The sequence below is a fragment of the Nelusetta ayraudi genome, unplaced genomic scaffold, assembly GCF_046127955.1.
Source record: "Nelusetta ayraudi isolate G7.1 ecotype Tasmania unplaced genomic scaffold, CSIRO-AGI_Nayr_v1 ptg000004l, whole genome shotgun sequence".
Classification (NCBI taxonomy): domain Eukaryota; kingdom Metazoa; phylum Chordata; class Actinopteri; order Tetraodontiformes; family Monacanthidae; genus Nelusetta; species Nelusetta ayraudi.
Window position 1 is genome coordinate 8,699,872 of NW_027466054.1, and position 27,590 is coordinate 8,727,461.

The window sequence follows — 27,590 nt, forward strand, 5'->3', positions numbered from 1 at the left end:
CAAAATTGAGCTGGTCTGGATTATTTGATTGTGTCCATCATCCAACAATAGGGCATCATGTACAGATTCTAGGCTTTACACGAGCATGATTTTTGTGCCGATCACCGATCAGTGAGTTTAAATAAACCGATCACCGATCCGATCACGTGAGGAGCGATATTTAAATTACTTGTTTATGTACTTAACACAATAAACTCCAGCAGCTTCCTTGTGCCACCCCTTGCCTTCTCACTTTCCCGACTATACGGACGAGCACTGTCTAAAAGTTGTTTGCTTTAGCATCCGTTTCAGAGTTTGCTTTTCTTTTTCTTTCTCCGCGCTGCGTTTCTTGGACTCGACATGCTCCTCCATGTGTATCTTTTCCAAGTGCCTGATTAAATTTGTCGTGTTGAAATTTTTTGCAGACGTTCCCCCGCGAGGTACTGTAGCGTTGCATATATTGCAGATAGCTCGCGCTATGTCTGTTTCTCTCACTTTGAAAAACTTCCACACCTCTGACATGTTTGTTTGTGTCGCCCATGGATGTTGCTGTCGTGAAAATTCAAAGAAACTTTATTGTCCGTAACATAGCGACAGTACTCAAAACAGGAAGAGGCACCAAGACGAAAATGAAGTTTTTTGAATCATGAATCATTAGCTCTCGGATACAAACAAATAAACATGTCGATGCTGTGAAACTACTTTGGAGTAAATGAAGACAGATTAAAAAAGCTTCAACACGACCATGACGTCATTGATCGGATCGGTGATTTATGACATGACGCCCGATCACGAACATTTCAAAAAATGCCAAATATAGGCCGATCCGATATAGCCGATATGATCGGTGTAAAGCCTAACAGATTCACCAAAAAGGTGTATTTTACTGCAAAGACAACATTCAAGTATTCCAGAGTTGATGTAAGACGATTTGAAAATCGATAAATCGAACCAACGTGACCTTTGTTGATGCCATGATAGACAGCGTAAGTGCTGGGATAAAAGCGAGCTATTATCTCGGAAATGCCAACAAGAACAGATCAAATCAGTGTAGACAGGCTGGTTGTATTGGCTTTAGGGAAATCAGTTTTAAATGAGTGTTTTCCATCCGATCGTAGTGGTGAGGATGACTGCTCTGGAACTATTGATCGATAAGAACTGACACAATCAGAAATTTTAACAAGATTTTATTTCTTTTTCTGTCAAGATTATAGAGGCTATAACCTGAAGCACATCGACTTCTCAAGTCACAACATACAGAGCAAAATATTCCACAATTAAGGTCATTTTGTTTCATTTTAGCCTTCCAATTTTTATTTATTTTTTGTCATGGGTTATTTGTAATTGTCAGGGTCAGGCTTCTGTACAAACTGATGAAAAAACACACTAATATATTTTGACTGGCACGCAGAAGGTTCTAAACTCACATTGTCCAACGAGGCAGCATAAAGTCATGGAGAACCTTCACAGTGAAGCATGCAGCCAGGCCTGCAGCCAGACTCTTCACACTGTCAAAATGTGCACTCCAGCTGCAGCAGAGTGACACCTGAGGTTTTGGAGTCAATCTCCAGATGTCACATCACACTTTCCTGTAATCTTCCATCTCAAATGTCTTTTGGTTGTTGTGAATTTGCATTGGATAGCGTCGTCTGTTGCTGGGATGCCATCAAAGACGCTTTGGGGCTGGAAGTGGATCACAAAGTGTGTGCAGACTGTCCAAGTGGTGACTGCGGCGCAAACACGACATTGCACTGTTTGCCTTTGAACCTTATTGTTGTGCCCTAAACTTTAGGACTGCTTTACACACTTTTCTTTCTCCTGCACTGACAAAGTCAACGTGGGGGTGCAACATTCCGCATTCTGTGTTTTGCAATTGGCAGATTTTACCTGGCATTTATTAAAAACCAGAAGAAGACCGCTACCTTTTTTACATAGTCTAGTTAATTGTACTTTATTATAATATTAATATTTTTTGTGTCTACACGGCCTCCAGTCAGTGTTTTCTAAATGACTTGCTTTATTATATGGATATATTATACATTTTGTGTGTGTGTGTGTGTGTGTGTGTGTGTGTGTGTGTGTGTGTGTGTGTGTGTGTGTATTAACAAAATAACTTTGAAAAATGCCACAGCCTACAGGCATTACAAGGACTTCATCTGACAAGGACATATGTGTTTCAAAAGTAAGTTCAACATGAAGTTTGAAGTTGAACTGCAAGTTGTTTGAAAGTGAGTCATTTTCAAACAGTCAAGTACCCACTAGAAAAGACGTGTGATCATGTCTTTGTGATGGGCTGCCACAAATCAATGCATCAATTCATTGATATTTAAGATTTCTTGTTTTTAATCTGTAGCTTCTTGCACCAGACATCACACCTGAAGTGCTCTGCGTGGCTTTATCTCTTTTGCTGCCACCCAGTTGCAGGTGCACCGTGGCCTTATCTAAGGATCCACACCTCCCCCTGTGAAGCTTGTGTATCGTCTAAGCGTGAAGGAGAGGAAGTTGAACGTCAGCTTGGCAGGCTGCCTTCTTTGCACTCGCTCTCCATGCGTGGAAAAACCTGGTCTGTGCTAAGAGGAAGTGGTGTCGCTGCTGGTGACGGTCGCGAAGACGCAGCCTTGCAGGAAATATTCTTCTGCGTACTGCGCTGGCCGTGTGTCACCCCGGTGAGCCACTGTGATTCAGATAGCTATGCTAATTATAGGTGTGTGTTGCTTCTATCCTGTCACTGTGTTTGGCTGTAGTAAGTGCTTGAACCCCCCCCCCCCCACACACACACACACACACCCACACACACACACACACAGCACATACAGCCGTGTTGTAAACAGCACCTGTTCTCATCAAACTTCCCCGCCCATTAACCGCTACGATGCAGTCAACACTTGTAGTGGGCCGACCAATATAGAAATTGCTATTCATCATTCATAATCTCTCTGGCCAAGAATAAGTGCGCAGTTTGATTATGAGTTTGTTCCTGCTTGCAGGAAATCCAATCCGTTGCGGGCCTCGCTGTCAAGGAGTGATGCATCCTCGTCCGTGAGTCCGTGCCGACAAGCGCTGGATTTCCAACACCGTCCCCTTCTGGAATTAGAGCTTTACATAGACACTGAGTCAGTCAGTACCATTGGTATAATTTCCTTCTTAAATGCAACCAAGTGTTTTGAAAAAACGCACATGTCCATACAAAACTGCAGAACCAGCGGAGCTTAATGACCTCTGGTGTTTTTTTCTCAGTTAAAGCCAGGGTCTGTGTACCTCCTGGCTACCGAAGTGCTCCTCTGGGAGCCCGTTGAATGGGCACATTTATGCCGGGGTTCACGCACTTCCCTTTTATTGTCCTCCACGTGGCCAGATTCCTGTGCAAAACCAGTGTTTGCAGGTTGGCCGGTGTGAAGGGCTTTGTAGAACATTCGACCCTGCAAGTGGCCGATCGTTGAATGCGAGCGACTTCCTCGCAGGAGGCGGCAGAGCTTTTCAAATCACTGGCACATACAAGTCGACGTGTGTAAAAGTTACAGGACGACTTCACTTTGTGTAGAGCAGCGATCTTCTTCATTGCCTTGGTTGGCTGGTGAGGAGGTGTATTAATATATATATATATATATATATATATATATAGTATATATTAGGGCTGTCAAACAATACTTTTTTTTTTAATCACAATTAATCTTCATAGTTAACTGCGATTAATTTGAATTGCATGTGTAAAATACTGTTATTTTCAAGGCAGTTTTAGCCCCATAATGTAAAGTATTTCTTACCAGAAATCGGCCAGAGGGGCCGACTCCGGGTTAGTAAAAGGGACAAAAAGGCTTACACCGGGTTTACACCGAAAACTGTAACCTTACGGTCTTACGGTCAACAAGCACTTCTACTCAGCTGTTGTTTACTCCCATTCAGAGCTATTTTTTCATCAAGATCAATGTTACGTCGTCCATCTTGACTTGACAACAACTCCTCTCTGCCTCTCTCTCGCTCTGTCCCTGTTTGTTTGTGTGTTTAGACACCAAAACCCCACCCCCGCCCCGTAGCCAGCCCACTCTGTTGCTCTCTGGCGTGTGTGTGCGTGTGTGTTTGTTTTGTTTTTTTCATCTCTCTCGCACTCTGTTTACACACTGACAAATATAACGTACACAAATATGATCGCATTTGTCAATCGCGGTATTTTATTTTTAAAATTGCTCTTATTTTTTTTGTGTTTCTTTGAGTGACTTCCTGTCCGGCTTGACGCAGATCGCTTGCGCACAAAATAAAGCAGAAAAGACACAGAAGTGTGCACTGCTTTGGTTCTGACGTGAATGACACCATCGCTTAACAAAGAAGCGGGCTAAATTCCGTGGAGCTTTGCAGTGCTTCTGCTTCTGGTGTGAACCCGACCTCACGTTTGAAATGGGGTTTAAAGAAAAAACGCGTTATGGATTGTATTTCACTAATCGCGATGAATGCGCTAACGCTGATAGCCCTAATATACATATATTTGCCCTGTCTTATTCTATAAATATTTTTCTTTTCAATTGATATAATTTTCCTTCTCTTTGCACTATATTGTACTATATATTGCACTATATATATGTATGTATATATATCTATATCTATATATACATATAGATATATATATATAAATATATATATATATATGTATATATATATATATATATATATATATATATATATGTACATATATATATATAAATATATATATATATGTACATATATATATATATATATGTACATATATATATATATATATATATATATATATATATATATATATATGTACATATATATATGTATATATATATATATATATGTACATATATATATATATGTATATATATATATATATATATATATGTACATATATATATATATATATATATGTACATATATGTACATATATATATATATATATGTACATATATATATATATATATATATATGTACATATATATATATATATATATATATATATATATATATATGTATATATATATATATATATGTACATATATATATATGTATATATATATATAAAGGATCATTCAACCCCATACTCTTCTACTTTTCCTGCTGCTCCTACAACATGCTGTCAGCACTCAATACAAACAAACTAACACAAATCACACACAAAGCTGCACAAGGTCACCTCGCTTCCCACCTCCAAATCTGTCAGACCTCAATAGCACAGTTACACACTCCCCAGCGCATGATCCAAGCCATGCGTTCAACTCGTACTTGACACTCCTTCCTTCTGGCCAACCATACAGATCACTGGCTTGGAAGTAAATAAAATTCAGCTAAAGTTTCATCCCACATGCCGTAACTGAACCAAACAAGAAAATGTGGGAAAAAGAGTGTGTGTACATGGTAGTGCTGTTGTTGTCGTGTTGGTAAAATAGTTTTTGTAGTTTCTCATGGCTGTACGGAGAGTGAAAGCAATTATCCTGGAAAGAAAGGTAATCTCATCTCGTCTATGTATCCATCTTGGGCATGACAACAAAAAAAGAATGAAATCAGCACACCAGATTCCTGCGCGATGTGTCGACTGCTCTCGGTTGAAGCCTGAAGCCCTTCTGGCCGTAAGTGACATCAGCGGGTGGCGGTAACGTGCTGGAGCTGTGGGGAGGAAGCTATCTGCAGAATGTCTGCTCGATGTTCACAGGCGGGTGTCTGTTTCGACCGCTCCGCCAGCTTCCCAGAAGGCCACGGCCGGTGCGGCTGAAAAAGTGGTGACCTCATCGCTCATCATCAAGTGCGAAGAAAAAGAGAGGGGCTGAACGTGTGCCGCTGTAGCTGCAGCTGCGTTTGACCGAGGACGCAGCAAGCGCCGCCGATTCACAGAACCACGTCGCAACTCGGCTGCTGGGGGATTCTTTTTTTTTTTACACCTTTTAACCCTCTTCTCCTTTTTTTTCCTTCTAGTTTTCCATCGCTAAGAAGAAGCCGATTGCACACCTTGAGAAGCCGAGGATATTCTGATCGCCTCCCCTCCCATTTCGCCTGTCACACCTCCCCCGGAGCGACCGGAGAGGGTACGAGGGCACCTCCTCGCCACCCGCCATGAACGTCACCTCGCTCTTCTCCTTCACCAGCCCGGCTGTCAAGCGGCTGCTGGGCTGGAAGCAGGGCGACGAAGAGGAGAAGTGGGCGGAGAAGGCCGTGGACGCTCTGGTGAAGAAGCTGAAGAAGAAGAAGGGCGCCATGGAGGAGCTGGAGCGGGCCCTCAGCTGCCCCGGCCAGCCCAGCAACTGCGTGACCATCCCCCGCTCCCTGGACGGGCGGCTGCAGGTGTCCCACAGGAAGGGCCTGCCGCACGTCATCTACTGCCGGGTGTGGCGCTGGCCCGACCTGCAGTCCCACCACGAGCTCAAGGCCCTGGAGTGCTGCGAGTACCCCTTCGGCTCCAAGCAGAAGGACGTATGCATCAACCCCTACCACTACAAACGCGTGGACAGTCCAGGTGAGGGACCAGAACACTGGTGTTACTGCTGCACTCGCCCCCAAAATGTGAGACCAGTGGTCCTCAACTGATGGAGTCCCAGGAACCACTTTTTATTTTTCCTTATCCTGAAGTCGTGACCCAAATTTATACCACAGAAATAAAAACGCTAGCCCACTTTCTATCATGTCTAGTCAATAAATTGATAGGATTATTGAATTGAATTGTTTCCTCTATAATATATTGTGGCTTTTCTCTATACATATATGTATATATGTATGTATTTATAAAATCCCGCTTTTATTTGTTTTGTTTTATTTTTAAAGAGGGTGCCACTGCCCTCAAAGCCACGACCCAAACAAAACAGCTCCACGACCCACCAGTTGAGAAACGCAGTGTTATATTGTCTATAAGTCAACCTCAGGCACTCTCATTTAGCTTTTAAATCTAGTCCACAGAGACTACTGGCACAAAAGATATATAATATATCACCCTTCAATGACAGGAGTCAACGGCTGATGTTTCAGTATTCTAAAATGACGTTCAAAAGAGTCTAAAAGTTAAAAACAACAAAACTCTTTGTGTTTGACGTCATTTCACAAGACCAGTGCCAGCAGCTGTGAACTTGTTGGGGTTTTTTTTTTTTTTAGAAAGAGGTGGCGAAACCTCTGCTGTAGAGCAAACGAGCGGCTGAAAAGCTGCAGCAGCAACAAGACAAATCAAACAGCACTCGGCCTCCTGTTAAACACAAGAAGAGGGTCAGCTGACAAGATAGGAACAGCTGTGTGCGGGGTGCTAAATGTGTAAAGGGCTAAGTGTGACTGTTCACTGGTGTGTGTGTGTGTGTGTGTGTGTGTGTGTGTGTGTGTGTGTGTGTGTGTGTGTGTGTGTGTGTGTGTGTGTGTGTGTGTGTGTGGGGCAGGAAATTCCATCTGGAGGAGAGTGAGGGCTTTGTTTTGGGCATGCTCTGTGCCGGTGGCCTTTTTTTCCTCCCCATTTATGCACACATGTACACACAGACACACACACCCGTACACCCACGGCTGCACGCACAGTTTCTCTGAGGATGGCTGGAACAGGAAGCCGCTCACCCGCACACAATAGGAGGAAAGAGTCGCTGCCTGCCCTGCACACTTTATGTTTTAGCAGCCGCTGGAGGACGGGGATGAGGTGATTAAACCCCACAGCACCTGTCTGTCCACACCCCCGAGCCCTCCTCCTTTTCCCTGAGCACCGCCTGCACGCACGCACACGCACACACACACATAAACACACAAACAACCAAACACCTGCTGTACACGCAGGACCTTTGAAATTAAATTTCATTAGATTTGACTACATTTGATGCTAAGACCCACCCACCCACATCATCATCATCATCATCATCATCATCATCATCATCATCTAACATTTCAGCAGCAGCCGCATCAGAGCAGTCAGCACATCGGTTGAAAACATTGACCCCACATGGTGAATTCCTCAGAAGCGGCTCAGCTTAAAATGCCTTTTTTTTTTTTCGAGACGCCCGAGATGCGGGCCCAGATACCGCTGGCTAGCGCTAACGGGGCCGGGAGCTGATATTCGAAAAATGCAGGGACATCTGTGCTCAGAATGTGAAAACATTCAGCCTTCCAGGAAGCTTTCTTTATTACGTCGGAATCCAATAACCAATTTTCTTATTGCATTTGTGCGGTTTAGTTTTTCATGTGTGTTATTGTACAAGATGTCTTTAGCATTGAAACGATTATCAAGGTCCACAAGGGTATGGGGGAGTTAGGGGTGGGGAGTGGTGGGGTTCAGACGCTGGAGAGAAGCGTGGACGTGCACCTGCTTTCAGGAGTCGTGTTGCTCCGGACGAAGAAAGATGCTTCTGTTTTACTGACGGCATAAAAACACAGAGGGCCAAGAAATATGATGAATATTTCCTTTTCCATTTCTTGGAATCCAGTTTCTTTTAACTTTCACACTAATTTTCCCACTATGAAGGGTGCGCGCAGCGAGGTGTCATTTTTCACATGGCCTTCAGACCTCAAGTCTTTGCACACACGTAGACGCTTGCGATCAGCGTCACGTCGACAAAATGTGCAGTACGGCTCGCAGCGCATCCCGGCACAAAGAGGCCGTTGAGAAAACTGCTCGGCTCCGCGTTGAAGGAGAAGCTGCGCCTTTCATATTTGTGTTTCATTATTCATTTTTTCTATTTCGTTTTTGTTTTGTCAACTTTACTGCGTCCACATGTGTTTCACTGAGCGCCTTGTGAAATGGTGCACGGGTGGTCCCGCACTTTGGGGAATTTTCTCCTCAAACGAACTTCCGTCTTTTACGCAAAAAAAACCAAACAACAGTATTTCATGTTGATGATCAATATATTCTGTTTATTTTTTCCCTCTCTCTCTCTCTCTCTCTCTCTCTCTCTCTCTCAGTGCTGCCCCCTGTGCTGGTACCGAGGAACAGCGAGTTCAACGCCAAGCACACCATGCTGCCTCGCTTCCGCAACCCTCTGCAGCAGAACGAGCCGCACATGCCCCAGAACGCCACCTTCCCAGAATCCTTCCCTCAGGCCAACACGCTGCCCGCCGCCTTCCCCCACTCTCCAGCGAACAGCTACCCCAACTCCCCGGGAAGCGGCAGCAGCAGCGCCACCTTCCCGCACTCGCCCTCCAGCTCCGACCCCGGCAGTCCATTCCAGATGCCAGGTGAGAATCTCACCCGCTCCTATCTCCTGCTGTCTTTTTTTTTTTTTTGTGTGTGTCCTTTACACGGCTGAATGACAGCAGCTCACCCCCCTACCCCCCCCTCTTCGCAGAAACACCCCCTCCTGCCTACATGCCGCCGGAGGAGCAGATGACTCAGGACTGTCCTCAGCCAATGGACACTAACCTCATGGCTCCGCCCCTGCCCCTCGAGACCAACAACCGGGCAGGTAACCTTGGCCGCTGCTACTTTCACACATGCACCTTCTTTTTTCTCTTTCTTCCCCCCCTGACAAAGTGATATCATCCACATTAAACTGTCTGCAACTGCTCACCTTGATCTGCAGGTGCAAAGACTTCTGGGAACCGTGGCTGTTTTTTTTTTTTTTTCATCTTTTGCGGTTTTAGCCGAACACCCTTCCCCCCCACCGCACTAAAAAGGAAAATAATTCTCTGCTAGGAAGGTGCCACATCCTTTCACATAAAAAAAAAAACCAAAAACCTGTGTGTGTGGAGGAGACCTGCGAGTTTACGGTGAGGCTTTGTCTGCGGGTGCGAGCCAGTGGGAAACTCAAAGCCTCAGCAAATTAAGGCCGACCTCAGAGTAGTTTTATGAGGTCTATAAAAGCCCGCGCTGATGTCATCGCTGCTGGTGGTAATGACTTGAAACTCGTTAACGATTAGATTCACTAATTACCTCCAAGTCTCGCATCTGAAATGCGGCGCAATAATTGCAGCTATCTGCACTTTGTGGTTTTCGGACTTTCGGGTTTATGGCGGCGGTAGAGTAGACACATCCGAGAACCTGCGTCAGTGGGTAAACGCCGAGCAGACAGCGGCCACGAATCCAGAGTCGCTTGAAGTGACGGGAAATTAGTGCTGGTTTTACATTTCTTTTACATTTCTTTTCAGAAATTCGATCGTTCTTTGAAGCCAGTGAACCTGCGCTGATAGTTATAAAACGTCAACGTGTGCAGGATTTCACCCTGACTGTTGCAGAAGGCTGTGCTGAAGTTGAGATTTAGTAACTGCTGGAGAAAATCCCACTTTTTAAGGAATATTACTCATCTTCAGAGGGGAAATATACATTTTAGACCAGGGGTGGGTGAACCTTTTGACAGTGGGGCCGGAGCAGCAGCAGCAGCAGATGGATGGAATGTTTTGGTGACCCACCTCAAAGGAGGAAAAAATCTATCAAGGGATATGTAGAAAACATGTAGCTTTAATGTCAATTGATAAAGGAACTAAAGTGTTACGACCACATATGTGTCCTTGAAGCCCCACAGTATTCAGCTTTTTTATTAAAATGACTTTTAAAACACTGAAAAATTGATTAAATACAGATATTTTATTACTGACTTACTGTTAATATAAAGTTCGGCGGGCCGGGTTAGAAAGCTTAACGGGCCATAGTTTGCCAATGTCTGTTTTAGACGCTTCTCATATTTTTTGAGAGGATGAATTTACTCATTCACTCATTCATTCATTCATCAGGTATTTGCAGTGTGGTTGCATTGTTAAAATAAAAGAAGACAAGTGACTGCTTTGGGTAGTGTGTCCCAGTCAAACACCCGCAGGACAGACCAACAGTCATATCAAAGCCCAGAGTCCTGCCCACGCGCGCTAACAGCGGTAGTGGGAAGAGCCGGCGATACGTTCGCTGGAAGCGGGAGTTTTGGGACTTCTTTCTTCTCCACAAGCTGCATCCTGTATGGCGGGAGAGGTGGTGGGGGTGGTGGATGGGGGCGAGATGGTGTGTGTGTGTGTGTGTGTGTGTGTGTGTGTGTGTGTGTGTGTGTGTGTGTGTGTGGGAGAGGAGGGGGGCAGGGGGGGTTGTGAGCGCAGCCCCTCTATTGTGGGCCGGCTCTGGGAAAGGGACAGACAAAACACACCTGCTAGCCAGTGCCACGCTACAGAGGAAGTTTGGGCGAAGTATGCGCTTAGATAAACACGAGTGATTCTTCTCACCCGGAGAGGGTGAGGCCAGCTGGCACCGGCCCCCGGCGCTCCGCACCAAACTGCGGACTGGGCACCTTTTATCGAACCGCAGGCCCAGTTTAGGACGTCTGCATTGATTTTTTTCTTTTTTTTTTTTTGGTCAGGATGAACTGTACACAGATGTGGCCGGCAGCTCCTCTATATGTTTATTCAGGCCATTGTTATGGGCTGCAGGGGAGAGTTTGGAAGCGGACGATTGAGATTTATAGCGGCGCTCGCAGCGACACCGGCGGCCTCCCTGCAGCTTGTCAGCACATGTGGCCGCTCTGAAGAATCTCAAATGTGTCTGGATCCGCCTCGGCCTCCGCGCCACTGAAGCCTTGTTCAGACTGCCAGCCAAAATCCCATTTTTAGCCCATCCAGATTGCAACCGGATGGCTCTTTTGTTGTCTGCACAGTCACAAATCACACAAAGTCCGATTTTTGCAAAACAGATTGAAACCACCTTCAGGAGGTTGTTTCACATCTGAACAGCTCCAAACACACTGATCGCTTTTGACTGTCCGTGACATCACTCATTGGCTCATCAGTGTGTGGGGAGGGCATCTGTCGCAACAAGGTCATTTAGTTTTTGCCGCTGTTGCAATTACATGACATGACACACTACACGCTACGCTGGACGACGCCTCCACTCGTTGCTACAGCAACCTGTCAGATGGGTCAGTAATGTGGTCCAGTCTGAACAGAGCCAGATCCAATTTGGACACTTGCTAAAAACAGCGTGGACAGTCAGCCCTAAAAATCGGATTTGAGAAGGAATCTGATTTGAATCAGATTCGCCTGCAGTCTGAACGCTGCCTAACCCCCCTCCCCTCTCCTTCTGTGTGTCCTGTGAACGTGCAGATGTGCAGCCCGTGGCCTACGAGGAACCCAAGCACTGGTGCTCTATTGTTTACTACGAGCTCAACAACCGCGTGGGCGAGGCCTTCCAGGCGTCCTCCACCAGCGTGCTCGTCGACGGCTTCACGGATCCCTCCAACAACCGCAACCGCTTCTGCCTCGGCCTGCTCTCCAACGTCAACCGCAACTCCACCATCGAGAACACCCGGCGGCACATCAGCAAAGGTGCGCTTAATGGCTCCGGGGGGGGGGGGGGCTTTCGACCGCCACCGCGCCAAACGAAATCAATCAGCGCTGTCAATAGGGTAGAAGGAAACAATAACAACAATTTGAGCAGACGTCTCGGCGCATTGATTTTTGAGATGCTTCCAAGGCCGCTTGACCGACTATCACCCCCCCGCCCACCCCCTCCTTTGCTCAGGTGTGCACCTCTACTACGTCGGCGGGGAAGTGTACGCCGAGTGCCTGAGCGACAGCAGTATCTTCGTCCAGAGCCGCAACTGCAACTACCACCACGGCTTCCATCCCACGACTGTGTGCAAGATCCCCAGCGGCTGCAGCCTCAAGATTTTCAACAACCAGGAGTTTGCCGAGCTGCTGGCCCAGTCCGTCAACCACGGCTTCGAGGCCGTGTACGAGCTCACCAAGATGTGCACCATCCGCATGAGCTTCGTTAAGGTGAGCCGTCCGATACTGGAGCTACGTGGGAATTTTTTTGTGTGATCAAACTGAAGATGATTGAATTTGAAAAATTCATGTGCCCTGCTTGGCAAATCCTGATGTTCAGTGCACGATAAATAAGAGTTTTTGCTCCTCCTCCTGAATTGTAATGGCAATGATAATGATATTTAGAGTGAATATTAGTTTGTTTATTGCTTATTTCATGTTTCAGGAAAAAATAAAATAAATTCTAAATGAAAAAGTAAAAAAAAAAAAAAAAAAAGACACAAAGTGATTTTGTGTGTGTTTTTCCAGGGATGGGGAGCAGAGTACCACCGGCAGGACGTGACCAGCACACCCTGCTGGATTGAGATTCACCTGCACGGTCCCCTGCAGTGGCTGGATAAGGTGCTCACCCAGATGGGATCCCCCCATAACCCCATATCGTCTGTCTCCTAGGCTTCACTGTCCCCAGCCCTGTGGCTGTCCACACCCCAGCATTTTAGTCTCAGTAGCAAAGAACAGCGTCGCAGATCGACTTGTGGTTCAGCCAAACGGACGTCGCTCGCATCACCGAGGTTTTGGACTGAAACACAAGCTGATCTGGGACCAGTTGGGCTGGACGGGTTGGTTTGTTCTCTACTTGAAGGATGTTTGAATTGGACACATTTTATTGTTTGGGAGAGAGGAACGCAAAGCAAGCAGGAGGCAACTGGAAGATACTTGATCTTTGTGACCAACTGTAATAATTTGACCATCACGTTCAACATGATGCAAGTATCCTCCTCGATGGCGCTCCCACTACATCTCTTTTTTCATTGTTCTATTACACTGACTCATTACTAGTTCGCATTTAAAAAAACAAAAACAAATAAAAAAAACCTAAAGTCCAGATTTAGTTGTATAGTTGTAATAATTATGGGACATTCCAGCTCACCATATTAGCACTGGGCCGCTGTCAGCGTGGCTGACTGCACTGAGGTTGGAATGTAATGTACTTATGTAAAAAGACGGCAGCAACTTGGAAGTTGACCAACACAATTGACTTTTCTTTTTTCTTTTTTCTTTTTAAAAAACATCTCCACTTTCATTTAAAAAAAGTTTTTTAAGACAATTATATTGAAGAATTACAGTGTGGTTAGATAAAATTAAATCCACATCATTGACCTTGAGATCATTTGAATAAAGAGGGCAAAACGAGGGGGAGATGGTGAGTTAAGCGCGGGGGTTTAGTGTGGGGCATGGCACTCTGAGGGCATTTCTTTTATTCAGAGAAACAGACTAATGTTTAAATGTTGCTCATCATGTGTGACACTAGTGTTTCAATTTAATTTTGAGGTCAAAAAACAATAGTGTTTAGGTATATCACACTATTAGAATTTGTGCTGTGCAGTCTGTTTTTTTTTGTTGTTTTTTTTTGCAATGCATAGCGTTTGGTTAGTTTAGCGTTACACATTTAAGACTGGTAGCTGAACACGAACGGAGTCAGAGGCAAACACAGGTGCAGTTTAGTTTGTTACCTTGCTGTCCTTTTTTTTTTTTTTTTCTTCTTAACAGCAAACACAAATGCATCAAAAAAACACATTGAGGTCATAAATAGTTCAGTGAATGTTCTTTTTCTGCAACCACCATTGATAAAAGACTGTTATGGGAAAATGTTGAGCATTCAAATTTTAATGATCGATTGAGTAAAGGGGTATCGGTGACTGATGTACCCGTTATATATTTTTTTTTTATAAGATACAGATTTTGCCATTCATCTCTTTTTATGCTCAGAGCAGCCCTTTTTGCTTTCCAACTGTATTACTCTTACATTCTTTTTGTATTTTTGAACGTGTTTTCTGTTGTGTTTGTCTGCACTTTCACACATTGCCTTTTTTTCGTTTTGTTTTTTCTCCATTATAAAATTTTGCTCTGTAAAAGCTCCCAGAAAAGCAGTTTTATTCCATGAATATCAAGCCTCTACTGGAAGATTCAATAAATTTGTTTCATTACTTGCAGCCGCACTGTCTTTTTTTATATAAACACTCCCTGTGTCTTTAATTACAGCCCACCCATACTAAGAAAAAAAAGAAAAAAATGAATCATTGTTGTCAGTCGAAGCTGCAGTCACTCTGTGTGTGTGTGTGTCTGTGTGTCTGTATACTGTGTACCAAGACAGACCTTCAATTAGGCACAACAATTACTAGTGCATCTGAAACCCAACAGCACTAATGTCACTCATAATTGCATTTTCCAGTAAAACTGCAAGGAAGTGCCTGAAATCATGTGTGCCTCTTTTGTTTTATGAGCACAAATTGTGACAGCGCTGGAGTAGTTACTGCAATCTACCAGGAAGTTTCTCTGGAATGAGCCGAGTGATGCGTGTGTGCTCTCCTTGCAGGAGTTCCATTTGGCTGTGGGTGGTTTCACAGTGGTTAGGCCTCTAGACTCTCTACAATTGTACTGTTTCTTCAAAATCGCTCCAACGCAGGTGGACAAGAGGACAAATGTTTTAAACACAAAGCAGTGGTGAAAACAGTCCCACAACTTGTGTTAGTTACCCTTGACTACTGTTGGCTCCTATTTAAAATGGCATGTCTGCCTCGTCCTTGAGGAACACATGTTAAAAACAAACAGTTGTTTTATAGGTCCATATGAAATGAGAGAAAGAAAACCCATGAAATATCCATCCTTCATGATATTCATCCTTCAATAACATGCATGAAAGGAACCCTGCTTTAAGGGTTAAGGTAGGTAAAGCAAGATAAAAATGGACTTTAATTTCTATTAACCCATTGGGAGTATATGGGGAAATGTTGAAGGCAAATAATTAGCTGGCAGCATCAACAAATGAAAACAAAATCATCTTTACATGGTATCTACACTAGCTAATTTGACAATTCTGCATTCATTTATGTAATACCAGATGTTTGGCCACCACGTCTTTTTGAAACCGTTCCTTTTGACTTTTCTTGACAAGTGGAATGAAGATTAGAGAGGCATTAGATCGATTTGGAGAACGAACTTTAAAAAAAAAAAAAAAAAAAAAAAAAGATGGATAAGATTCAATTATATATTTGATTGATTAAGTGACAGCGTATTCCCTGACGTTGCTTTTGCGCGATGCTGTGTTTTGACATCTGCCGCCACCTGCTGGCGGATACTTTTGACGCACAGTACATTGATATGTACACTCTTCTAAAACGGCTCATATCGTTTCAGATATTCAACGCAAACAAAATAAAGTCGATATAAATCCTCACCGTCGCTATATTTAAACAAATTAAAATATTCTTTCGTAAGACGAACCGGCGGAAGTTGCGTGGGGGGCGGTGCCCCACGTCACCGGAAACTGTATGCGCTTGAATGAAACGTAACCGAGGTCAGTGTGTTTGGTCGTTGTAAACTAGCTAGTGAGTTTCTACAAAGTTGTTTTTTGTTTGTTTTTTACTCAGACGTTGTGACAGTTGTGCTATAACCACTATAAGGAATGCATTTTGATTGTCCTTAACTTTGTTTCGACGTGAGATGAAATTTCTTGGTTAAAATTGCAAATACTCACGCTTTTTTTTTGCTATCACGTCGAAGCTAGCAGTGTTTACACTCGGTAGGTTCAGTCATAGCCTCGCCGTTACCACTGTTGACCACCTTCCCTCGTTTCCCCATCTCAGATGCCCCGCATTTACTGCAAAATGCGACGGCTTGGCTTCTCCCTCCTCCGCCACATCTCGTCCCTCCCCTCACAGACGAGCCCTCCAGTGGACAGGACGTGGTGCCTGCACCGAGGTGTCTCCACCGGCTCTCTCGTCCGCGGAGCTCGAGGCTACCACAGCAGGAGGGCTGTGAGCACCGCGGCCGGCCAGCAGATAGAGGAGCTGAGTGGACCCGAACAGAGGCTGTTGGATAAGCTCTACACAGGGCTAATCGGGGGTCAGCGGGCGTCTCTGGCCGAGTCCATCACTTTGGTCGAGACTCAGCATCCGAGGAAAAAGGAGTTGGCCCAGGTGCTGCTGCAGAGGGTGCTGCTCTACAGGAAGGAGCAGGAGAGCCGGAATGGAGGCAGACCCGTGGCTTTCAGAGTCGGTAGGGGAAAGGTTGCTTTGGTCCAATCCACTACACTTTAACTGCAGCTTTAATATTACATTCGATGGTCACTCTCCACAGTTTGGATCTGCTCCATGTTTTCCCACTCACTCTGTCGTGATATGTCCTGAAAGCACGTTTGAACACCTGTGGATGTGGTTTAGCACTCTCTATGTCTACATTCTGAATTCAAGTTTGAATCTGAATTATACTCTCAGGGCCACAGAGGTGCTAAGACAGTATATATGTATTTGAGACATTGGCCCTTTATGATGTGCCCTCCAACCAGGTGTTCGTTGAACCCATTTTTCATCTCCTTCCAAATATTTGCGAGGGCAATTGAAGCATCGCTTGTCAACAAAGGCTAAAACCAAGTGTAGTTCTCTTACGACCTGAGCTCTCCTGTGGAGTTTGCGTGTTCTTCCCGTGTCAGTGTGGGGTCTCTGGACTCGTCCTGGGTCTGACCCTGCCGTGACGCCCACAACAGCTGGGATTGACTACAGCACCACCTGGCTGTGACCCCAAATATACAGGAGAATCATTGATGACGATCAGTGAATGAGTTGATGGATAGATGGTGTTATTGCGCAATACAATGATATTATTTATACTCCTAATGAAAAACTTAAACATCTGTCAAGTGCAGGCAGTGTTGGCGAGTAATGTGTTACTGGCAAAACTGGTAATTATAATCATAATTACTTTATCAAGTAACAAGCTAAAAATGTCTCATTAGCCATACAATGTGTGAAATTTCGAAAAACAACCGAAAACAGTAACGTCGCAGATTGATGGAGCAGCCGTGCATGCAACGTCACTGATATGCGACGACGCACCAAAGCCAGAACTATTTTGAGTTCATCTCGTCTAAATGAAAGAATGTTGTGGTACGTTGTGCATTATGTGCAGTTAACAAGACATTCTCAATTGTTACTCTATCTTTTTTTTTAACTTAAGTAATTATTAATTAATAATTATTAATTATTTATGAAACAAAGTAGTTAAAGAAATAGTTGGATTACTTTTTTAACGAGTAATCAGTCGTTGGATTACTTTTATGGAGTAATCCCATCAACACTGGGTGCAGGTGTAGTTGTTCTGAGACTTTTTTTAAATGTTATTTTTCTACAAGGAAAAAAAAAGGAAAAAAAAGAAGCCCAAATATATAATTATACAGTTTGTTTGTTTTTCTGTCAGGTCAGTTGTCAGTGTTGCTGACTCTGTCCCCTTGTGAATTCCTCAGGGCTGTCAGGTCCTCCAGGAGCCGGGAAGTCTTCCTTCATCGAGGTGGTGGGGAAAATGCTGACGTCACGAGGACACAAGGTGTCAGTGCTGGCGGTGGACCCGTCCTCCTGCACCACAGGAGGTAGCATCATCAGTCACACTCTGACAGAGCCGCTGCGTGTTTCATTCCATCCACTTCCACACTCAATGTGACTGCATTGTCTGCCACCTACAATTCAAATATTGTGCTTTTAATGGACCTCCCTCAGCCTTTACTGTGTACATTTATGGGCTTTTTTTTTTGTTCAACAAAGAATGACATTAACTCTACTTCACGTCGACTTTGTGCAACAGGGTCCCTGTTGGGCGATAAGACCCGCATGACTGAACTCTCCAGAGACATGAACGCTTTCATCAGACCCTCTCCGGCCTCGGGAACGCTCGGCGGAGTCACCAGGACAACCAACGAGGCCATTGTTCTGTGCGAAGGCGGCGGCTATGACATCGTGCTAGTAGAGACTGTAGGTGAGAAAACAGAATGTGGGCGGCACCATGTTGGAAAAACATGCAATAAGCCTGTTCAATGCTGCCGCGGCAAAGCGACTTGCAGTAAATAGGAAAGTAGTCAATGATGCTGCGCAAAGGTCAATATTATTACATTGTTGATTACGTTATATTTGATTTTTGGTTTTCAGTCTTTGCTGTCGATGCTGTAACGCTGTTACTGTGTGTGCGCCCCCAGGTGTGGGTCAGTCGGAATTTGCGGTTGCAGACATGGTCGACATGTTTGTGCTGCTGATCCCACCAGCAGGGGGCGATGAATTACAGGTAGGTCAAAGCCAAATTTGGCCTGCTGCTGTACCGGGAGCAGTGAGGTGATGAGTGGGTGTGTGTTCATCTGGATCTGCTCCAGACTCATCGGTCCGGTCGCAGAGCAGAGTTCTTATTAAGAAAGAGAAATCTGCATTATTAAATTGTTGTATTGCTATTTTATGTGCATTTATTTAGAACAATTAGTTGTAGACATCTCTCAATCTCAATTGGTGTGACTTAATTGGAGGCCGCCACGTGACTTCAAGCAGCTTGAGTCAAATGAGCTTTTTATCGCTGTAAACATGTCGTAAATAAATGAGACCGCGGCAAACACGCTGCTCAGCCAGCACATTCCTGACAGTACAGCCCTCTGTAAATCCCCCCTTTTCATCTCCGTCAGGGCATCAAGAGGGGCATCATCGAGAGGGCCGACCTGGTGGTGGTGACCAAGTCAGACGGAGACCTGCTGGTGCCGGCCAGGAGGATCCAGGCCGAGTACACCAGCGCACTCAAGCTGCTGCGGAGACAGTCCAGGTCCTGGAACCCCAAGGTGAGGCCACCGGTTAGGGCAGCTCGTGTGCACCAGAAGGTGTCATGACCTTATAATGATTTTGTGATTAGTGATGATGTCATTTTTTTGCAGTACAGCTGGTTGGACACCTGCCTTCATCATGTTTCCTCAGTCCACTCCCTTCCTCATCTCTTGCACCTCCAGACGCACAGAACTCTCTGTGCACCCTTTTCATGACACAGAGCTGAGCAAATGGCTGTTCAATGGCGTAACATATACACTATCGAGCCCTCAGTGGTGATAAAGGTGGCTGCCATGTTTAACTGTCAGCTCTGGGTTCCCGAGGTTCCTCCAGATTGGAACTTTCCCAGCTGAAATTCCAAACTCACTTTTGTGTTCCCGACACAGCTGACTTAGAATTTGGAAACCGCTGTGTCCAAGTGCACTGAAATACTCCAATGATCCAAAGTCGCTGCTGGCTCGTGGTTTTCACTGATCAGAAACTTCTGCAGCCTTTGCATTCTCTGCTCTTACCTTTTTTTGTTTTTGTTGCCTCAATGAGTAGTTTTGTTTCCCACTGAGTGGGTTCTTTCTTTTTTCTACAAGCAATATTTGCCACTTTTATATGGCCGACTCTGATTATTCATCCCAGGACTCAACAATAGAGAAAAGAAACAAGAGATTACTCCACTAGAAGGGAAAAAAGCTTTTTATTTACCAGTGTCACGTTCATCTTTTGGCCTTCTTCCTGTGATGCATTCCCATTGTTTTTAATTAAAACTTCATCTTAGCTTTAGTCTTAATTTCACTTTTCCATTTGTAACACTCAGTGCCATGTAAAACACTAGTGAATCAGTAAGAGAAAGTTTTTTTTTTTTTAGGACTTTCCCCCCCAAAGCCATTATTCAGGAACATTTGGTTCTAAACCTTTTATTAGTTGCTGCAATTTGTCCTAATGGAAATGTTGCAGTTTCCAACCAGCTGATGTAATTGAAAAACAAAAAACAAAAAAAACCTCTCTCCCTTCCCAGTGTTTGAATTGTAATCCTGTCAGTCCTAAAGGTAATTTGTAGATGTATGTTTAGTCTCACAAAGTCTGATTTCCCGTGTTTGCGTCAGACTCGAATCACATCCTTGTAAAACCATTAACATAATGATGCAATTAGAGGACTAGTAATTGGCCGTTCATCACGGGCCTCCAATATTTATCAGCCGTGTCACTTTCAACTCTGCCAGTTGCCAGTTGATGTCAAATTATCTCCAAATGATGCACATAATTTCATCAGACTGCAGCAGTCTGGAGTTTATCTGGCATCATGGCTGAAGTCGCCTACTTCCGCGATGCTCTGTCTTCTTTCCTGACTTGTGCGTAACGCCGTGATAATGAACGCAGGCCTTTTGGAAATCAGCTGTAACGGCTGCGAGCATCCGACTGGGCTCCTACTCATTTTTTATATTAAAAACAGAAACTTATCTTTGAAACGTTTAGTTTTTCTAGAGTTCATGTTGCCAAGGCAGACTGTTATATATTTAATTGTGTAACTTAATGAGTGATGGCATAATTAGAATACAAAAAAGAGTTTTTGGGAATTGAAATAATGGCATGCACAAACATTCATAATTGCTTCCCAGCGGCACGGCTTCCTTGAAGACAGAATTGTCAGATCACATTGAACAAAACGCTCTTTATTCACACTGCCCCTTTGCTCCAGGTGGTGCGCGCCTCGTCACACACCAGCGAGGGCATCCCGGAGGTCTGGGCCAAGATGGAGTCGTACCGCGACGCCATGTTAGCCAGCGGCGAGCTGCAGGGCCGGCGGAGGGCCCAGCAGAAGGTGTGGATGTGGAGCCTGATCCAGGAGAGCGTGCTGCTCCACTTCCAGAACCACCCCAGCGTCCGGGACACCCTGCCGCGACTGCAGGAGAGGGTGACCAAGGGCTCCATATCGCCGGGCCTGGCTGCAGACCTGCTCCTCAAGGCCTTCTCCTCATCATCGTCGTCGTCATAGCGATCAGCTGGGCTGATCAGCAGCCGGACGAGGTGACACGTTTGCACAGAAAGAGGCCGTCTGGCTCTCTTTTACATCTGGAACTGTTCAAGTTGGATTCAGCTCTCTGCAGGAACTTGACTCTGCATGAGATACTGTATCACATTAAAAACACTTCAGTTTGATTGGTGCTTTGAGATGTGATGTTTTCATGAAATCTTCCAAACACTGGGATTGGAGCAGAATCTCCAGAGATCATGTTGGACTATTTTAATGAGACCAGAACAAAAGATGTTAGGGGCCTTTTAACCCAAAACCTGTTATATAACAGAATCGTGTAATGAGTGTGTAATCTGGGCTACTCACTCACACAGGGATCAGTGTTGCTGTTTTAATAAGGTGTCAATCAGAGATGATGCCGCATTTGCATGTCTGACAAAATAGTGAAAAAGTGAAAGAGATTTTATTCAGTATTTTTGATTTGTTTTTCTTTCTTTTTTTAAAAAAAAACTTGGATACCAACTTAATGGAATTATGGAAATCTGAAACAGATGAGTGAATCACAATAAATGCACAGATACAGCGGCCCAGATTTCTCTCTCCTTTGTTTGACCAAGAAATGGGGTTGGGAGGAAGTGGCGGTGGGAGGGGTGTGGGGGGGGGGTTGCAGGGAATGATATATGGAACCTCTCTGAATATTTGCTCTGAGATTTGTCAGAGATGTAATGAAATTGCTCTCTTGCGATCTGGTGCCAGAAGTGTCAGTGATAGGTATCTCCCCAGAATGAGTCAGCCACACACTTGTGTTTTGATTCCAAGGCAAAAACACACTTTTCCAAATTGCTTTCTTCGTGAACTGCTCTCATGCTGAAGAGAAAAACAAGTCGCACACTCAAACAAGTCGCACACTCCGGCGCAGCCGTGTTTTGAGCTCCAGCCTCAACAACCCTCATTTGCATTACACTTGTGTTTCCTATACGTGCCGACATGGTTCCCTATGAATTATTAATTGAACTTCTGAAATGCTGGGAACTGATGCACGCCTCTCACACTTCGCAGCTTGACATCCATAAAAAAAAAGTAGTTTTCATGCAGCATGTTAGTAACAGCCAGGGATACACAAGTGGCCTGGGAAACCACTGCACATCGCAAAGCTTTTACGATTATCACTCTTTGCTTCCTCTAGCACAAATCAATGGATGGCCAAATGTGGATATTTACTCGAGCATGCAAAATTGATCTACAGCAGTAGCTTTCACCCAGTACAACTCCAGCATATTACAACACTGCTAGTCAAATAATAAGTATGCAAAAATACAAAACCCAGCGAATAGAAAATAAGTATACATTAATTAACAATAAATCTGATACACTTTTGTGACAAGCTTGTGAAATCCCAACCGGAAAACGCCTATTTTGCCCCCCTGACTACAGCCACTGTAGGTAAACGCTGAGTTTTAGCTTGCTAGCTTGTCGTATTGGACACCAGAACCTGGCTGCGGGTGATAGGTCTCATTGATAAAGTTGATCAAAGCTCATTTTGAGACAGCAGTGTGAAGGCACATGTTTTCTGAGAAGGTGGTGCCCCAGGTAAGAGACGCCTCAATGAAGTGAATGTTGGGACCTTTAATCACACCCCACCGTCTTAAACTAACAGCTGAAAAACTGCTTTCAAGATAAAGCAGTTTTCGGGGCTTTATTGCTGAGCCACGTCGAGGTTCAGTGAGCCAGTGACATGTTTTTTTTGATTTTTTTTTTTTTTTTTTAAGTTTTGCTTTTAACACAGCGTGGTTGTAAATATTATTACCGGGGAGCCATCTGTTTAGCGCAACATAAAAGATAAACACGAGTTGATTGGGACCGGAGTCTGACGAGGCCATAACAAACTGGCCCCTAATTGTTTATTTTGTGGTCCCTACTAAAAAAGAAAGCTCAGCAGCCGCGTTGCCGCACATCACAAAACGCATCAAGTGGCGACCGTCGTGATTTCATGCCGTCCATTATGCAAACGACGCAACGTTACATAAACAGTGAAAATTGGACGCATAGGGGCGTTTGCGTTCTCGGCCACCAGGGGGCTCCCAAATTCCACCTCAGCCGAGATCCCATTATCTTGATAACTGGGCGCCCTGTGCCAACTGCCCTCCCACTCCCCAACTCCTCCTCTTCCACCTCCTCCTCCTCCTTGGCGCCCACGCCTCCTGCCCTTCATCTATTCTTCATGGAGGGTGTGTCGGGTGCCAGGTCACCCAAAGGTGAGGACGTCAGCCCTCGTCCGAAGTGTCGTAATCCCCAGTCCTTTCTGAAAAAAAAAACCAAAAAAGCCCCAAAAAAGGAAGACAATTGTGTACGTCATCCTTTGACCCCTTTCTGAATATATGACTTCCGGGGTAAAAAAAAAAAAAAAAAGAAAAAATAATATATATGTATATGTATGGTCTGTAGTGGAAATACCCAGCCTGAGACCCCTGCCCCCCACCCCACCCCAACCCTCCAGCCCCCCAACCGCCCCTCCAACCCCTGCACTCTCTCCCGGGTCGCTGCTTGTTTGCTCCCGCCTGCCTACAAGAGGAAGAATGCTCCTTGAATGCAGATGGATTCATTAGGTCTGAGTAACACCCTTCTCCTCCATCACGCTGACACGCAACACACACACACACACACACACACACACTGCAGCCCTTCCTGCTACACAGCTTTTCAAAAAAAAAAAAAAAGGAACAGTGAGTTCTCCAGCTCTGGACACACACACACACACACACACACACACACACACGCGCGCGCGAGTGCAGGCGTCTGCATGCATATGCAACATGTATCCAGTGTAAACAAAACCATGCGACCTCACAAAGGAGGCTCAGCTCGAAATGCCGGTGCGTCGCGCCGGCCCAGTTCAGCCCAAACATGAGGGAAGCGTCCACATGTGTTTAGCATTTTGCCGGCTCTGTGGAGTGTAAGCAGAGGACTGAGGCTGCTTCTTTGATGAGGTTTGCTCTTGTTTAATGGAGGCAGGAGTAGTTGTGGGGGAGGTGTGGGGGTCATGCACGCGCTGACAAGCCCGTCTTTATGTCTGCAGCCGAGTCGCAATGTTTTCCAGGCTCGGAGGGGGGGGGGGGCAAACGGTGCCCTCGGACTGCAGCCTCAAGTCCTCCGACTCCGAGACGAGCTGCAGACAAACGGTGAAGAACACAGACGGCAACTGGCGCCGGTGAACGACCAGCGGCGCTTTCTCTTTTTTCTTTCTCTCGTTGGGTTTGTCAGGCTTGTAGTTGAGTTGTTCTCCGGCTGGATCAGAGTGTGAGCCTTCACTGGCACAGAGTGTGTGTGTGTGTGCGTGCGAGCCATGAGCCTTCATGGACTGCTGATCCACACACACACACACACAAAACACACACTTCTTTCCACTCACACTGCTCCTGCTAACGTTCTACACATCTTGTACGTACAGTAACGACAAGCTATCCATCCCCTGTCACGCACGCACACACACATTCACACGCTGCGTTGTTGCTCACTCTGACTCGGCTGCCTGCACGCCACTACCACCCCCCCGCCCGCCCGCCCTCCACCTCTCAGAGTTTCCTCCGGGCTGGAGGTCTCACTATCAAGGCGGCGGCAAGAACGACACAAGGAGCCGCGCGCTAATGGGGTTGGAGAGCTGCGGCCGAGCCTGGCGCGTGCACGTGCGAGTGCGGGCCCGCGGATGTAACACCCGGCTCATTATGCTCGCGCCGACGGGTCACCGTGCAGCCTCTTTATAAGAAGACCCTCGTGGCGACGTGTCTTATTATATCAAGCGCTGAGATGGATGTTACCGCCGCGCGCGCCTCTGCCGGACTGATGGGATGCGGTTGGTATTCGCAGCGCGTCCCCGTTGCCGCCGCCGCCGCGCGCCGGCTAATTCTATTTAACCTGCCGGAGTGTGGTGGACGGTACGGACGGAATGCCGCGGGGAGGCCGGTGTGTACCTCGGCTTTATTACCCACCTGAGGGAGGGAGGGAGGAGGAGGAAGGAGGCGGAGGAGGAGGCGGGGACCCGTACACGCACTCGTACACGCGCACGTTTTGCTGTTTGCCGTGTGTAATTCAGTTCAGCGGGCAGCCTGCCGGCCTTCACCCCACCACACCCCCATTCCGAAGGAGGGGTGCGAACAGAGCCTCGGCGCCAGTAATTGGACTTTAGAAGTGATTGGGGGAACTTGATTGACCCCCGGTAATGGATTTGAGTGAATAATTATTTGTAGTTATGCTTTGGAAGATGATATCAGGCGGAGGGAGACCAATCCCACCAGTGTGACTCACCCCTGCCGCCAGAGCACAACGCTGCCAGCAACTCAATTAATGAAATCCAGCTGCTCGAACTCGCCACGTGCGGCAGTGGCTGATCTGGATAGAAAAAAAAAAAGAAAATAAAACGCACACGCTCGCACACACGCGCAGGTCTGCAGAGAAAGGCGGGTTATCTTTGTCCAACTTTTCCCTCTCCGCTCGAGCAGCGGCTCGTGGCCCATCACAATAGTGATTATAAAGTCGTCTCCGCTCCAGGTACGGGACATTAAGGACGATAATGTCTCCATTATTTTTAAAGTGCCCGCGGCGCCGCTGCCTCCATGGGCGCCCGCGGCCGCCACGTTAATGAGAGCCTCTCAAGATGGCAGGCAGCGCCTCCTCAGGACACAATATGCAATCACTCCTAATCCGCCGCTTTTAATTGGCCGCCGAAAGCCGACCGGGGGCCCCGAAGTCGCTCCGGTTCTTCCGTCTCCTGCGGCGGGCGGTTGGACGGGCGAGCGGGTGGGCGGGGCTTCACACGTTCCTCCAACATCACACACCTCCAAAGAGAAACCCGGAGCTGGAGAAAAGAAACGGGGGAGCGACGCGTGAGCCGCTCCGTCTCCTTCCGTTTGACTTTGCTTCCTTTCAGGCTGTTTTCTTTTCTCCCCGGCTGGAGATGGAGGGAGCTCTTCCCTCGTCGCCCTCCCACGTAATTGGCAAGCTCTCTTCAGAGTTGAGAGGAGGGAATATTCAGGTGGTGGAGGTGGTTTCCTACCTTCCGCCTCTTTTATTTTCCCATCTATGCCCCTTGATCGACCTGCTGGCTCCCAGATTGGCCTCCCCACTACTTCCCTTTCCACTCTTTCTTCCTCTTTGCCTCTCCCCTCCACCGCCTTCACCCCTCCCCGCCCACAGATGTGCCCCCTCCCCCGAGCGCTACTCTCTGTGCGTGACCCCTCGTTGCCCTCTTGCCAGTCTCTATTATTTCTGGTTGCCCAGTGGCCTGGTCACGCTACTGCTCCGCAGCCGCAGGCAGCTCGTGTTATGACAGGTAACGCTGGGCTGCAAACTCCCTCCCAGTAACATGCAGAGGTCAGCCTGTCATACCTGTCCACCATGCACGTATACTTGCATGGTGGACACACACACACACACACACACACACACACACACACACACACACACACACACACACACACACACACACACACACACACGCAGGGCATGATTCACCACGCACGGGTAACTGCCAGTCATCTTGGGCCATGACCTCGGACTCAGCAGAAGTGAGCGGTGCGGAGTGGCGGAGGAGGGATTCTGATCTTCCCGTCCTGCTGCTCCGCACTTCCCCAAACCGGCTCTGTTTTTTGAACTTCTGAATCTGAAGTTCTACATCCTGTGGTTCCTTCAGCACAGAGGTGGAAGATCAAGGCGTCACTTGTCCTAATGGATTTTGAATAAATCCATCCATATTCTACAATAGTGCTGGAGACTATTCCAGATGTCTTCGGGCCAAGGCGGGGCTACACCCTGGACAAGTCCACAGTTTATTTGTACAGCCACATAGAAAGACTAACTCTCACTTACTAATTTATAGTTCCCAATTTGCCTCGCATACATTTTTTTGGACTATGGGAGGAAGCCGGAGAACGAGGAGAGTCAAGTAGTCACGGGCAAACTCCCAACGCTCCCCAGACCAATGCCATTAGTATTGCCCCCTAATGCACCATCGTGTTGGTCCAGGATTATGAATAAGTGAAACAAAAATGCAATATTGCGTGCATCAATGTTTAGGTCATATCTCTTTCTACCAGCCATCACCCAAAATCGGACAGAAATATGTAAAAGTGAATGTACAACAAAGCTTTGAGAGGAAAGCTAAGCTAAGCCAAAGCGAAGTCGTCCTTCAGCGACGAAGGTCTTGTCTTCTTTATGGTTCCAGAGAAAGAGCAAATGAGGTTTTGGGAATACTACCTTCTACAAAGCAGACATATAATCGCAAATAGTTTTGCTCCCTTGCAGAAAAGTTTCAAAAGTCTGATCTACATTCTAAAAATGTCCGGAATGGTCCGAGGTAAAACGTCTATGTTGTCATTTCAGTT

At 46.0% G+C, this 27,590-nt stretch overlaps 3 protein-coding genes across 3 annotated transcripts in view; all 3 read left to right on the forward strand.

The window, feature by feature from the left end:
- The window catches only part of smad1 (SMAD family member 1), a 28,149-nt gene extending 13,543 nt beyond the window's left edge, over positions 1-14,606 (forward strand). The window contains exons 3-8 of the mRNA XM_076033017.1: positions 5,905-6,442; positions 8,845-9,117; positions 9,228-9,344; positions 11,956-12,177; positions 12,374-12,630; positions 12,928-14,606. Of these exons, the coding sequence (XP_075889132.1) occupies positions 6,043-6,442; positions 8,845-9,117; positions 9,228-9,344; positions 11,956-12,177; positions 12,374-12,630; positions 12,928-13,071 (1,413 nt within the window). The 5' untranslated portion in view covers positions 5,905-6,042 and the 3' untranslated portion in view covers positions 13,072-14,606. The remainder of the gene's footprint in view (positions 1-5,904; positions 6,443-8,844; positions 9,118-9,227; positions 9,345-11,955; positions 12,178-12,373; positions 12,631-12,927) is intronic.
- Positions 1-27,590, forward strand: part of LOC142892901 (nephronectin) — a 342,593-nt gene that overhangs the window by 28,601 nt on the left and 286,402 nt on the right. The gene's annotated exons all lie outside the window — the stretch shown is intronic.
- Positions 15,922-21,797, forward strand: mmaa (metabolism of cobalamin associated A). Its single transcript, XM_076033030.1, has 7 exons — positions 15,922-15,976; positions 16,266-16,677; positions 17,921-18,043; positions 18,256-18,426; positions 18,644-18,729; positions 19,115-19,264; positions 20,938-21,797. The coding sequence occupies exons 2-7, from the start codon at positions 16,266-16,268 to the stop codon at positions 21,232-21,234; spliced, it is 1,239 nt and encodes a 412-aa protein (XP_075889145.1). The 5' UTR covers positions 15,922-15,976; the 3' UTR covers positions 21,235-21,797.